At 46.0% G+C, this 15,309-nt stretch overlaps 1 protein-coding gene across 1 annotated transcript in view; it reads right to left on the reverse strand.

Annotated features, from left to right (window-relative positions):
• Positions 1 to 15,309, reverse strand: part of LOC144828103 (NACHT, LRR and PYD domains-containing protein 3-like) — a 646,597-nt gene that overhangs the window by 185,091 nt on the left and 446,197 nt on the right. The window contains 1 exon segment of the mRNA XM_078686228.1: positions 11,368 to 11,381. Coding sequence (XP_078542354.1) covers positions 11,368 to 11,381 — 14 coding nt within the window.

Genomic DNA, 15,309 nt, shown 5'->3' on the forward strand with positions numbered 1-15,309 from the left:
TGCTGCGTGGCACGATGTCAGCTCCGTGTTTTCTTGCTGGGCAGCCGCTGTGTAGTGGAGTACCCCCCTTCTGCTGGTGATTCTGGGCCCTTGGTGGCTTCTGAGCAGTGGTATTGGGCTTGCCTCGCCCAAAAACGGCCGAATTGGAGCTCCGCGAGATGCTTCGGTGGGGTATCCTTCCCGCTTCCGCGAGATGCGTGAGCTTTTGTAGGGGGAGCGGCGAGGGCCGAGCCAGTCCCTCCGATACGCGCCACATGCGTCTCCCCTCCCACGCGCACATAGGCCGACCGTCTGCACTAGAGGAGCGGTGGCACAGGGCCCAACGACGAGGCCACCATGATGCCGGCTTCCCAGCAGACGCGGCTCTCCCTCCACAGGGTGGCTCACCTTTCGCGCAGCGACAGGCGCTAGAATCCCGCCGACCCTGGCAGGCCTGGAATGATCAGCACAGCGGGGTGGCACCCGCGCGGGACAATTGCGCCGGCCGCATGCTCCAGCGCAGGCAGCGCGAGCGCGGCTCCGGCGACACCGCAGGACACAGCAGGTATGTCCGCGGGGCGAGGCGTGGGCAGAAGACCCGCCTCGTCGCCAATGTAGCGTGTGAGGGGCAAAGGGTAACCTAGGCCGCGGAGTGGGGCCTAACTAACATATGGCACAATGATAACACACGGAGGCTAGCTACTGCTTAAGGGCCAAAGACCCCGAGCGGTCTTGCGCCCGTTTATTTATACCCGAGGGCTACCCCGCCCCCAGGCTGTATGCGTGCATGCGTGCGTGAATGGACGGGCCGAATGGCTCCGCCAGTACAACCACCGAATGAGGGGGCATTTAACACCGTATGTGGGGGTGGGGGAGGGGCCCTGCACACCCCAAGGACAGGCAGGGGCAGCGTGCAGGCCCTGAACGGATCCAGGACAGGCAGAGGCAGTGAGCAGGCCCTGCACGGATCCAGGAAACGCAGAGGTAGTGTGCAGGCCCTACACGGAGCCAGGACAGGGAGAGGCAGTGTGCAGGCCCTGCACGGAGCCAGGGGCAGTGTGCAGGCCCTGCAAAGACCCAGGACAGGCCGAGGCAGTGTGCAGGCCCTGCACACCTCAAGGACAGGAGGGGCAGTGTGCGGTCCCTCAACGGATCTAGGACAGGCCGACGCAGTGGAAAGGCCGACGCAGTGTGCAGGCCCTGCACGGATCCGGGACAGGCAGAGATAGACAATAGACCCCACCCCCACCTGCTCACCAACCACTTTCATTGTGTCTTTCGTGGTCTCTCTCCCAATCACTTCGTTTGCACCTTTCCCTCTTCACCCCACCCGCACCCTCCTTCCATCTTTTTCTGCCCCCACTCGTCGACCGAGGCAACCATGCCCTGCCTTTTCTCGTCGGAACGAACGCCAGGCGTCGCACGAGCCCCTTCAACGCCTGGAGACAGTTTTGTTTTGATTGTCTCATTATTTTCAGCCATGAATGCGAACTAAAAAGTGACCGGTAGGGGGCGGCACCGGCACTTCCAATGAAGGTTATGATTTTTTTACGATCGCGAAGGTGTTTGGCATCGAAAAGTTTCATTTTGTGTTTAATAACGATTTGTGCGAATGTAGTTTGCTGTATGGCTGAATATTTTTGCTTTTCTTGCAGTGTGTAGTATTTTTGGGAAAACCACTTTAACAAACGAACACCTTTGTTTTTGTTTTTTTAATCCGCATGTTCCCCCCTTCCTCCTTAACAATCAACACGATAGAAGGATTTACGCGGTTAATTGGGTTCAAAGTGGGAGATTTGCATTTCAAAATAAAGTCAAGGCTTGTGTGAAACCAAACAATAAGGTGATGGACCTCAGAGAATACAAAGCAAGGCAGGATAGCCCATGGCGTCAACGCGCCTGTTGCTGCTGTGTGCAACATTCAGCTTAGACGGACATTCTTACTGGGCCGGCTTTGTCCTTCATCCTTCCAAGTTTGAAATGTACACTGTGAATTCTACAGATGCCCTAGTGCTGTATGGCCGTCCCCTGAGAAGGAGTTAAAATGCCGTGACTCTCGCCTTAATCCATCTAGACTGGACTCAGCATTCAAGCCAACATCCATCAAAAGGGGCATTTTAATTTAAAAATAAACGCAATGTTTACTGCACCATTGCCCCAACGGGTACAATTAAACATACAAAAAATATACATAAAACCAATAACTTTTTACCTTTTACAAAGCCATGCAATTGATAACTCATTAAAAACAGCGTTTGGTGTTTTTTACTCAGATACTTTCAGTCCAGGAGTCCACCTACCCGGTGCTTTTCGATGGCATGTCACTTTACACACTTCACAACCAATGGCAGGTCGGAACGCTGCTGTGGAAACGTGGGGAAAGCAAGCGTTAGGGAAAGCATTGTTCATTCATTGCTTGGCCTCTGTGCTGGAAGCCTGCAGTGCTCGCTGGGAACGGATGGAGGGCGGGGCTGTCTAGGGACGGCCAGATGGCTCACACTGCAGAAATGTTTATTTTATTTTATATGGTGCGCGTGTTGTCCGAGCTGACGTCAGAGCGCTTTGATGAAAAGGCACAGTAGACGCTGTAAACTAGGTGCATTTAGAGTCGAAACAATCGAATCAGGACGCTCAGGGGTAATAAGCGCTAAATAAATAAATAAATTGCCGTGCACTTCTGTGTTCGTCACAGAAGTGCTCTCTGGATGAAGGAAGGTTGTGAGTTAAGTTTTTGGTGACCCGCGGGCGGCACGGCCGGGAGAGGCGCGATATTTAAAAACAAACCATATTTTAAGAGGAGGACACAGCAAACATTGGGGCACACGCGTCCGGCATCTGGCTTCCATTAACACGGACCAACAAGCTTTGCAGGGAGCCAGCATGCGCGCACACACATGTGAAAAAAAAATAGTAAATGCATAGATGTGAATGGCCGCCAAACATCTGGCTTCAATTACCGCGGACGATGACAGCTGGTAATTGATGAAATATACACTTCTCAGGCTCGTCTCCGCACGGAAAATGCAGGAAGTACAGCAGCTCAAAATCCTATAGCCTATTGCGTCCTGGCTTGTAAAAACACAGCCATGCGCCGGCCAATTGCCAAGCAGCTGCCATACATTCCGAGGAAAATTCACGCGCTTCTCTGGAATGTCCAGGGCACCTCGCCGCACTCGCCTCAAGAGGACTCTGAAGCCACACCCACTTCGTGGAGTGTAGGCCGAGCCCTAAAAAACGATTACATTACACAGGGGTAAAATGTACAATTCCCACTCCAGCCAGTGCAACAGTAAGTAAAATCTAGGATTAGGGAGGGGTAAAATGTACTATTCCCACTCCAGTCAGTGAAAAATTAGATACAAGCCAATTCACTTCAATGTAATGAAATAATTTCAACATAATAAACAATTAAAAATATAAATTAGTAAAAAAGAAATATGATTATATTTTTGGGTAAAAATTAAATACGATAAATACGTATGACAACGTTTAATACACATCATAAAGTACTACACATATTATAATTGAAATACAAAACCATACTCTCAAAATATTAAAAACTAATGAACACAATATAAGTTACATCAATAAAACACAATACAATTATGAATATATATAAAATAATGAATAACAATTTTAAAAAATACCTATTTTGTAATTTATTACTGAATTAACTTTCTGCCCTACACTTCAACTAAGTACACAACACATATCTAAAAATCTTTCACAAAATAATACTATTTACACATAGTACATAATGAAAATATTAGTTAAAATATTCATAATAATTATTTATTCCTAAAATAATTATAGTTAATTACCGCCCAATGATTTAGCCATAACAATATACTAACAACCCACACCAATTATATAACTTCCATCATTTTCATAAATAAATCCCAAGTAAACAATTATTATTAACTAATAATTATCTAATAATATTTGTTATATTTAATAAATTCTATTTTTTGACTGGAACCAGGTAGGCAGTTCATGTTTAGTATATATGACATTGTAAGGAAAAATCCTCTTTATTGGTAAAGTTGGATTTATAGTTACAATTTTGAAAATGACACTTTCAGACAGTTGCCATGTCCTGCTCATAGCCTTTTCATACCTGCAGTATATCTCAGGTCACATGACTGGGTGTAACTGACAGTTAGACTTTGTGAATTCCTCCCAGAACGTCACACAATAGAGGGATTAGTTGTGCCTGTATGGACCATCTGCTGGCAGGATGGGGGGGGGGAGCTGAGGATAGCCCCACTTGCAAATAAATAGGCTGTGCTCTGCCTTCACACAAATAACCTAGCACATCCACATTGCCATTGCAACCATCTTGCACCCAGGGCAGGGGAGCCAGGAAGTTCTACATACTTCTAAAAAAACCTCTCTAAAAGCTTCTCCCATCTTCCAGAGGAAGGAAACCAGGTATAAAAAATACGACCCTCAGCCCCACTCTTCAGCTCAATTTCTGGATCTGAGGAAGGACTCTCAGAAGACTGCCTGCTGCTGTGACCTGCTGCATACTCTGCAAGACTGCCTTGCTATATCTATAAGGACTGCTTTGCTGCCTGGAGCCTGCATTGAACCCTCAGAGACAAGCCCTACTGTTAATCCACAGCCTCTTCACCTGCACCCACGACTACCAGAGTGACACTATGGGTAGATTGCAGGCCTCCTGTTCAGAGCCACGGAATCCCAAAATGCTTTCACCATCTTGAATCCACACATGAACCCAGCCTGAGTGTGTCCTGTACTCCCAAAGTGTGTCCCACTAGTCCTGGACCATTAGTAGAGAGGAAAAATTTGCCCAGAAGCCCAAAAGCTAAAACTGCTCTGAGAACAAGAGAAGATCGGGACCAACCTGCTCGTCTATCTGCCCAAGGTGTATCTCTGGTTGACCTGACTTTGCGGCTGCTCGCACTATGTTCTTCTTCACAGCAACAAATTCCAATCAGCAGGTCTTTCGCATAACAGGTATCTAAGCCCCAAAAACTGTCTTCAGCTACAGCCTGCTTCCTCGTCCCATTGGAGATGTTCAACTTTCACAAAAGAGATTAAATCCGAACATAGAAATCTTCACAGTGGCTTCGACCCAAGGCTTCCCGACGATGATGTTTCCTCCTCGAACACCACATGCAGGCTTGTCCGCTGCATTTTACTCTAAGAAATTGGGTTACTGGTTGGGGGACGTGAAACCCTACTCAAGAAGCAACCATAATCCTTGTAGAGGAGGCACAAGCAAACCCCAAATTAACCTGGTCTCAACCCTCTGGTAGCTTGGCACAGAACAGTCAGGCTTAACTTAGAGGCAATTTGTAAAGTATTTGTGCAACACTTCAAACAGTAATAAAGTGAAAAATGCCACGCAAAAAGGACTCTACACTAAGTTCGAAAAACAAAGCTTTCTTCAATATAAAAGACTAAAACAACAAACATCCAACCAGTAGATACATGCTGTTTTAATGATTTTAGGGAAAGCAGCACGATAAAGCACAAAGCATCAACTGTGCATATCTGGTTGTGCCGGACTAAGACAAAGTCACAAGCTCTAGTTGACAACAAAAGAAAGTGGGCTGGCCACAGGTGGTCAGTTAAGCCCGCTGAACAAAGTTCCTTAAATTCTGGCTTGTGGAGAATTGTGAGGGTCCACATCATGCAGCGATGCGTCGGTTCCAATGTGTGGCGAGGCTATAATGTGAGGTCCTGGTCACTCTTAAAAATCTCTTCACAAACTACTTGTTGTGGTAAATTGACCCCATCCTATAATCTCAGAGAAAAGCAGAAATTTATTTATTGACATGTTTGCTAGCTTTCTCAATCTGTGGACAGAATTTATTGGTCCAGTTCCATTTCTGCCTTTCGCATATGTTATAATAGACAAAGGCAGTTTGGGGGTAAAGTGACATCAATTCTCTTAAGGTGTCCTTCATAAGTATTTCCAGACCTACCCCAGTCAAAGGGCCTGGGTCATTGCCACCACAGTGCACAATTATGAGGTCAGGGTGTTGGAGATGCAAAAAGGATTTAACCAATGGCATCAATTGGTACCACTTTAACCCTCGCTGTCCAATCCATTTAATGTCTACATTTGGCAAAGCTAGGTCTTTGTCAATGCCTCTATTTTCTGCATACCTTTGGCTCCAGAAAATATAGCTGTGTCCCACAATCCACACTCTAAGCATCTTGAAGGGAGGTCTGGATGCAGTCAGAAGGTGTCTATATGTGAAATGGCATTTTCAGGAGTAAGATTTTTCTAAAATGGTGGATAAGATGCAGTTTTCAAAAAAGAAAAGCAACGATTGCTTGTTTGACAACATTCTAGACTGAAAAGTAGTCTGCATGTTTGTTTTTTAAAAGCATATTTTTTATTGGTTAAGAAAAAAGTGTTTGAAAGGAACATTAGATAGGATAAGCTGATATTTTGAAAGGCCAAGCACACTTGCTGTTTGGATTTGCAGCATTGCGTGCTGAACTTGTGACCTGTGTGTTCAGTTGAGTGTTCCATGAACTGTTACTATGGTAACAGGCATTAAGCAGAATGGGGGTAGGGTTCAAAGTTGAATCAATTGGAAAGAGTTGGGATGTGTAACCAATAGAAATGTGTATTAGCTTTTGAATTATTGTGGGAAGCAATGTGATTTGATATTTAAATGTATATGTGTGCAGAATGAAAGGGCAGGGTAGAAAACTCTACCAATAATACATTTACCCAGTGTCTCTTCTTATATTTAGGACGTGGACTGCTTCAAGGTCCTGTGCACTATGCATGTAGTTCTCTAACCACCTTTACACTGGGGTTTCAGGCCTACAATTACCCAGTCAGTATCCATACACTCCAGCAAATACCCTGTTACTGCTCTTGCAATCCTATAGTGACCCTTTCAGCACCATGTACTAATCCATTCACTGAAGAAAAATTCAACCAATGATAAGTTCACCCAGTATCTCTCCTTGTACTACTCTAATTATTCAGTGAGTATCCATGTAGTCATGCAGCGAGCCAGGCCTTAGGACATGGACTGCTTTAAACTCATATGCATTATGCATGTAGTCTTCTAACCACCTTCACACTTGTGTTTCAGGCCTACAATTCCCCAGTCAGTATCCATACAGTGCAGCAAACACCCTGCCACTGCTCCTGCAATCCCATAGGGACTCTTTCAGCACCATGTACTAATACATTCAATGAAGTAAAAATCAACCAATTATAAATTCACCCACTGTATCTCCTTATAGTACTGTCATCATTCAGTCAGTATGCATGTACTCATGCAGTGAGCCAGGCCTTAGAACATGGACTGCTTTAAACTCCTATGCATGTAGTGGTCTAACCACCTTTACACTTGTGTTTCAGGGCTACAATTCCTCAGTCGGTATCCATACACTGAAGCAAACACCCTTTCACTGCTCTTGCAATCCTATAGTGACCCTTTCAGTAGCATGTACTAATCCATTCACTGAAGAAAAACACAACCAATTATCAAATTATCCAGTGTCTCTCCTTGTACTACTCTAATCATTCAATCTGTATCCATGTACTCATGCAGCTGCTTTAAACTCCTAGGGCCCGATTCACAGAATGAACTTCAGACTCAATCCTAAACTTACTATTTTGGTATTCACAGAATGCACTTACTAGTTTTGGCATTAACAGAATGAACTTACTACTTTTGGTATTCACAGAAGTTAGGATTTTGTCTTAAGTTTGACAAAATTAAGACAGACTTAAGACAGACTTAAGTTAGGATTTTGTCTTAAGTCTGTCTTAAGACAAACGTAAGACAAAATCCTAACTTCTGTAAATACCAAAAGTAGTAAGTTCATTCGGTGAATGCCAAAAGTAGTAGGTGCATTCGCTGAATACCAAAATAGTAGTAAGTTTAGGATTGAGTCGTAAGTTCATTATGTGAATTGGGCCCCTATGCACTATGCATGTTGTAGTCTAACACTTGTGTTTCAGGCCTACACTTTCACGGTCAGTGTCCATACACTCCAGCAAACACCCTGTCACTTCTCTTGCCATCCCATAGTGACCCTTTTTGCTCAGCTGCTTTGCGAACGAGTGAGCAAGCGAGTGAGGGAGGGGCTTCGCGCCAACGCTGCTGCTGCCGCCGGTGACCGACGTTACTGGGAGCCGCTGTGGAAGCTGCCTGTGGAAGCCGCGGAGGGGTGCCGCGGGGGAGCCATAACCCTCGGAAATGCCCTGAGCACCTTGTGTGACCCTAAGCACCTCAATACCTCCGCACGACCTGAAGGCTGCGAGCGCTGGAGCCCGCTGTGAGGCGTTGCTGAGAGCCGTTGCTGGGAGCCGCCGGGAGCCGGGAACCACGGAGGACGTAGCTGCGAGAGCTCCCGAGTCTCCCTGCTTTCCCTGCATCTGCACATGAACGCTTGAACGTTTGCAACCCGGGCTGGGCTGGGTTGAGCGCAAACAGACAAAACAGCCAGAGCAAGGCACATAGCAAGTCAAGCAAAAGACTATTTATCGAGCGCCAAGCACCAGGCACCAGGGATTCAGCAACATTGGGCTGAGCCTGTAGTGCCACCCCACCCTTACACCTCATCTCTACCCCTACCGGATACTCGATAACTTGATAACTGCTGGCTGTCGGCTGAGGGTCAACTGCTCACGGGTGACGACTGACGGCTGGCTCTGCTCAAGGAACGAGGCGAGGAGGTTGGATGTGGCCCTTCCGCGACTCCTATGTGGCTGCTGATAGTCTGGAGGTAAGCCGCAGCGCTCTTGCGGAGGGGGCTGCGAAGCATGGATCCGGCAGGGGGGGGGGGAGCATCAAGGAGCCCTAAGGATCCCCCCAGCTACGCAGGCCCCTGAGTTCCTGCCTGCATTACTAGCCTGCCTGTTATCAAGCTCAGACGAACTAAGCTGAGCAAGGAGCCCAGGCGGTGCCTTGGAGGTGTAGTTGGAAGCTGCACCGACTGGACCATCAAGGCCGTCCACTGCCCCCCTATTGCCCTACTGCCCTATAGCCCCTCTGCCGCTGTTTGTTGTCTACTGGACGCTATTGGTCGCTACTTTGTCGGACAGAATGCCGCCCGGACAGCATGAAATCAGGGCGCGTCCGTGGATGCTCTTTGAGCAAAGGAGGTACAAACAAACGCAAACGTACGTTGAAAGCTTTCGATGGGACAAGAGAGGAACCACCGACCAAAACCAGGCAGACAACACAGAGCGAATGCTCATTAATCGACATAACAACTGATAATTCTGACTTTAACAGCCCAAGAAGCGAGCAAACAACAAAATCAGATAAGAGTAGCAAACCAAAAACCTGCCACTCTGTGTTCCAGCCAAAATCTATACAAAGTTCTGCTTCTTAAAAAATGCGGAGGACACCTTACTCTCAAATGTAAACAAATCTTCAGGCCTACAGCAACCTATCGAACCATCCCAGCCCCCTCAGCCTGCACAGTATATTGGCACACTGAAACCAATATGCAAGGGAAGCCCTAGCCCCAGCCCTACAGCCAGAATCGCCCCACAAGTGACATCAACCCCTCAGCGTGATAAAAGCTGCACTACTCAGGACTTTACAAACACTGGGATAAAGCCTGGAATGAAAATTGTCTTAGAAACAAATCTTATTCAAATACACAGGACAAACAACGCAAAAAACCTGTTTACAGACAAACTCTATAAGAGCTATACAGACCTCGACAATATTGCTAATGATACACCTTGTGAGGAAAATATAATCAGCACGCGCAGCAAAACCAACGCACCAACGAACTGCGAACTGAAAAGCGAAGAGGCAACAAAGTACCTCAGCGACCTCAAGGAGGCAAACGTAAGCGCTGAAAAGGAGCATTGGAAAAAGAATAATCCAACCCTGGGAGCCTTAGCTTCATCTCAAATCGCACAAGAGATTGACTATAACAGAACATCGAGGCCTGAGAGGGTTATAGTCAACACAGACAGGCCACCAACTTCCCCGTCAGAGGTGATAGAAATATCCTCATACCTGGGAAAGGAAGAGTGGGAAGATCTTCTAGCTGCATACTCCCAAGATAAAAGCAGAAGCGAGATAAGCGCTAATACACCGATTATGATAAGTGATGGCTCACAGGAACAACTGGCAGAGGGTGTAGGGGCGTCAGAGAGGGGTCAAAAACGATCCATAACTTCAGGAAATCAAGCAGAAACCCAAAACACACAAAGCAAGAAAGCGCTTGGCCCAGTCTGCTTAAAACAATACAACTCCTGGTAGAAGCCCTCAACTGCCAATCGGATAAAATGGACACCCAATTAACGCTACTGGACACACTGGCTGTATTTGTGGTCGGCATTGATGGGAAGCTGGGCACGCTAAGCACACTTCTTCAAAATAAGCTGGATCAGCCGCAAGACGCAATCGGGAACAACAGAGGTGGATGTGGATGCGGCCTAATCATCGACAAACTGTCGACACTCCCAACAATACTGAGCAACCTGTGCACACAGCTCAAAAGGTCTGCCAAGTGCCAACAAACCCACCTCTGCAACGGTATCTTTGAAGAAGAGATAGATAACTCAAGGAACAAGGAACTGCTGGCAATTAACGAACAAGGAAACTCCAAAACAAGAGCCCCCTCACCCAACATATCCAAAAGCATAGAGGCCAGCGAAACTGGAACACCAGACCCTGCACTCTCTGATAACTTGGAAGAAGATAAAGTATACACAAACATGAATGCCAAACAAAGAAGAGCAAAAAAACGGAAAGGTAGGAAACATAAAATACACTCGAACCGCGAAGGCTTTACGCATCTCTTTGGGAACATCCCAGCCACAGAACAAAGTATAGTTCAATCTGAGGGAGGCACTTGCATACCAGAGTCTGAGGGAGGCACCAGTACACCTGAGACTCCTGCCAAGTTAACAAGCCCAACTCAACTAACCGACAGGAAGGGGCAAAAAACTAAGAACTCGAAAACACTCAGACATATTATACATGAAAACTCCGAAGCCGGATCACAAGAATTACACCTCCAACTCTGTGGGGCCAGCAAAGCAACTCTTGAATCCGATTCGAAACGGCTGCCAAAATGCAGCAGGATATTTGGTACTAATCTTCCTCAAATCGCAGAGCAAGAATACACACCGGGCAAAAGGCCTGGGAACAATCCGGGACCAAAATATGTAGGGAAGGGCAAAGGGTCGTCATATAGCCAACTATCCACAATTACTCAAGCGATCCCGTCTACACACCTATGGGTGGGTCAGTTAGAAGAAGAACCAGCAACCACAGCGACTGCGGACCTCACGCGCCACCCCCCTTGGCCCGGAGCGAGCTACCAACCGGCTAAGCCGCCTGTACCAAATCAGCATAAATCTGGCCGAGAAATAAGAGTCACTGCAGTTAATACTAAGCGGTCTGAACCAACCACAACACGATTAGCTGAGCATATGCCACCAAGCCAACTTAATATAGAGAGTGGGTTCACAAATGAACAAAAAAATTTAACAGGCGCCACATGGTTCAACCCGGATTACATATCGCAAGGAAGGCACAATACACTCAACAGATGCAACATCCTACGACTGCTATTCCCAAATTCCCTCCTTGGCAGAAGTGAAAAGCTCTGACCTTGTATCCATCGAATTTATAGACGATGACTGCACAGGCAGAGAAAAAACAAAAGCAACATGGACAACTATGGCAATCTCTCAGAAAATACAAGCCGAAGCAGAGACCTTTAAAAACTGGGGGATAACAATAAAACCATACACAAAGCCAAGATATCCAGAAATATTAATCCCGGTGGAAAAAGGTGGCAGATCAAGCAACCGCAAAAAGTCCCAGAACTTCTGTTCTGAGAGGCGCGGCAGGGCCAGGTGGAACAAATAATGACCAACATACCGGCATCACTCGACGGATCGGAGACGAGAAAATACTACCCACTGGATTGTCTGACTTAAGATGGATAGCCAGAACTATAAACAACAACAAATGACAAACCGGCCCTAAGTTAAGTGAACGCAATCATGACCTATTACGAATATGCTCGTGGAACATCAACGGCTTAGCCTCTAAAATATCAGACTCAGAGTTTATGGACTATATTAGAACCTTCGATGTCGTGGCACTACAAGAGACATGGCTTGCAGATCCCCCGCATCTTCAGGGATACCTGCGCTTCTACACCGGCGCAAAAAGGACAGCCAAATACGGGCACCTGCAAGGTGGCCTAGTAACTTATGTATCAGCTACAAGCATCCTTACGGTAAAAGAAGTTGGACCATCTTCTACAGCCGCGCTGGCAGTTAACTTTCCATTGGCGCAATTAAAAACAGGCATCGCTGATACCGACTTCACTTTAATCAACGTCTATGTTCATCCGAAAAAGAAAACAAAAGCAGTCAAGGACCTATGCAACTATATGGAGGAGTGCATAAGGGAAAGACCTACAACCAACGTCATGCTCACTGGGGACTTAAATCTCAACCTCATGGGTATCACTCAAGAAGATGAGATCCTAACCCAAAACCCAATTTGGGGCATCCCACTACAAGGGAAGTCGCAAACATCCAAACAAACAAAATTAGGCAACAAGACTATAAGATTTGGAACATTTTAACATCAGGGCTCTAAATGGAAGGTTTTCCGGAGACAACCCTCCGGCCCCCAACATTTCACTCAACAAGAACAAGTAGTATATTAGATTATACCTTCATTTCACTACCACTATTCCAACACATACGCTCTTTTCGGATAGGCCGAAGCGGAGACAGCGATCATTGTCCTCAAGAAACCACTCTCGAAACCGTGAAGCCCAAATTTGAGCAATCCAATAAATCAAAAGAGTCTGTCCATACCATCAACTTCAAAAAAATCAAATACTCAGTAGCAACAGATGAAACCCTAGTTGAAACAGCATTTTGGGGCTCGCACTGGATCATGCGAAACTGCTAAATGGAAACAATTCACAAAAGCTATGTCTATTTACGCTACAAGATCTAAGCCATATGCAAAATCAGGCTACGACAGATCGAGCAAATTTACTCAAGAGCATAAAGAAAAAAATGAGAGGCACAAAAACATCAATTTACCGTACATTGAGAGAACTTCAACAGAAATCCATGGATAAAGTAAAGCATGACCACCTACGGAAATTAAAATCAACTTTGAAAAAACTAAAATGGGAAGCTAATAAATCCATGGAGGATAATCTATGGGCAAGATTTCACTGTGATATTAAACGAAACGATGGGGCTAGGTTCTGGAAATCCATAAACTCGTTCATAAGACCTACGCACCATGGGGTTTCATCCAATATCACAAAGGAGACATGGGCAAACTATCTTGGAACCCACTTTAATCAGGCAACGGGAAATAACCAGGTGTCAATACCGGACCCCGAGATGGATATCTGTAAAAAACTCTCATCCAACAGCGACATCAGCTTCCAAGATGGCCAGAACTCAACTCTAAATGACGATTTGCCGAATTTACAAAATACTATCCAGCGCCAAATTAAGAAAGGAAGAAGTGAGGGAGCTCCAGGACCGAATGGAATCCCTCCAATCCTTTACAAACAAGACGTGAAAGGTTGGGCAGCAGCTCTTGAACCCCTTTTCTTGGGGATAAGACATTACAACATCCTGCCAAGCTCCTGGAAGGGTTCCATCATTTCTCCAATTTTCAAGGCAGGAGACAAGGCTTCCCCACAAAACTATCGATTGGTGGCCTTAATTGATAATGAGGCAAAGTATTTTGCAGGCATCAACCTAGATGAACTGTTGGCATGGGCCACGGAGAGATCCCTAATTCCGGTCAACCAGACAGGCTTTGCCAAATCAGTAGGTACAATGACCAATATTTTGACCATGGGCATGCTCATAGATAAGGCAGAATCAAACAAAATGCCCATCCATTTCTGCTTTATAGACTACAAGGCTGCCTTTGATCACATAAATCGGAAAATGTTATGGTCTAAACTGAACGGCTGGGGATATCGAGACCTCTGTTGGATCTGCTGATCAACCTTCATACAGAGACCTGGGTACAGATAAAGGTGGGGGATGGATCAATTCTGTCTAGGCGTATACAGACCAACAAGGGCCTGAAACAAGGCTGTGTCCTGGCCCCACTCTATTCAACCTGTTTTTGGGCGACCTTGTACCGATCCTAAACAGCTGCAACTCCCATGCTCCTAAGCTAGGAGGGCTCCAATTACCTTGTCTACTATATGCAGATGATATAGTCTTAATAAGCCACACAAAGGTAGGGCTTCAACATCTCCTGAATGCAACATATAGCTATTCAAATGAAAATGAACTGACCATAAATCTGGAGAAAACCCAGACGATGACCATCAGCAAGAACAAAAGAAAATCATCATCATGGTTCTGGAACAAGACAAGAATCGGAGACACGCCAATATACAAATATTTAGGTGTAAAGATTGATAACAGCGGGCAGTTCTCCACCCAGAGAACAAGCATACGAGGAAAAGGGCTATCTTTGGCAATCTCACTTAAAACACTAAACAGCAAACTAGTAATCCGCGCTAAACTCCTCCCAACAATCACCTATGGGAGCGAGGTACTTAGAGGCAGAGACGCCAAGATCCTCGATAATACAATCACAGCTGCTTATAGAATTATTTTCAGCCTGCCCAAGCAAACCTCGCCAGCACAAATCAGGCTAGAATTTGGCATCCAACAACAGCTCCTGGCAAGACAGGGGGCCTACATTTCAGCCTGGGACAAAGTGAGGAAATCCAAACAATGAACAATAAACGAGCACCTATGTACGGAGCTAGTGCAACATCCATCCTCACCAGCAGCCAAGTTCCTCACAAGCAGCCTGGCAAACATGGGATTAAAGCAGCTTTGGGACACCCCAGTAAACCATCCAACACTTAAAAATTGGTCAAGAAATCGATCAAACAACTATCGTGGGTTCAAGATAAGGCAGCCCTTTCTAAAAGAACGCACGGTTGGATGACCTTGAACTCTTACTCAATGAAAGCACCACAGAGTTACTTTGGTGTGGGGTACGCCAAATACGCTAACATGTGTTTCTTAAAGTACAGGTTAGGCTTGCTACCCTGCATCCAAAACTTCCCCTGCTGGCTAAAAACCAAAGCAGGCTCCCTTTGTCGGTTATGCGGCCTAGCGCAAGAGGACATGCTGCACTTGATATGCTCCTGCGAGAAACTGCTGGACGAACGGAAATACCTGCTGAAACACCACTTAAATCGACGAGCGATACGCACATGAAGGAATGCAGTTCTTGCCTGTTTTTCATCCCAGGATCCTCAGCTGAATTGCAGCTTTGTAAAATTTATGAAGGCAGTGGAAAAGAAGATGCCAAAAAATTA

This window comes from Lissotriton helveticus, chromosome 4_1, assembly GCF_964261635.1.
Source record: "Lissotriton helveticus chromosome 4_1, aLisHel1.1, whole genome shotgun sequence".
In the NCBI taxonomy this organism is placed as follows: domain Eukaryota; kingdom Metazoa; phylum Chordata; class Amphibia; order Caudata; family Salamandridae; genus Lissotriton; species Lissotriton helveticus.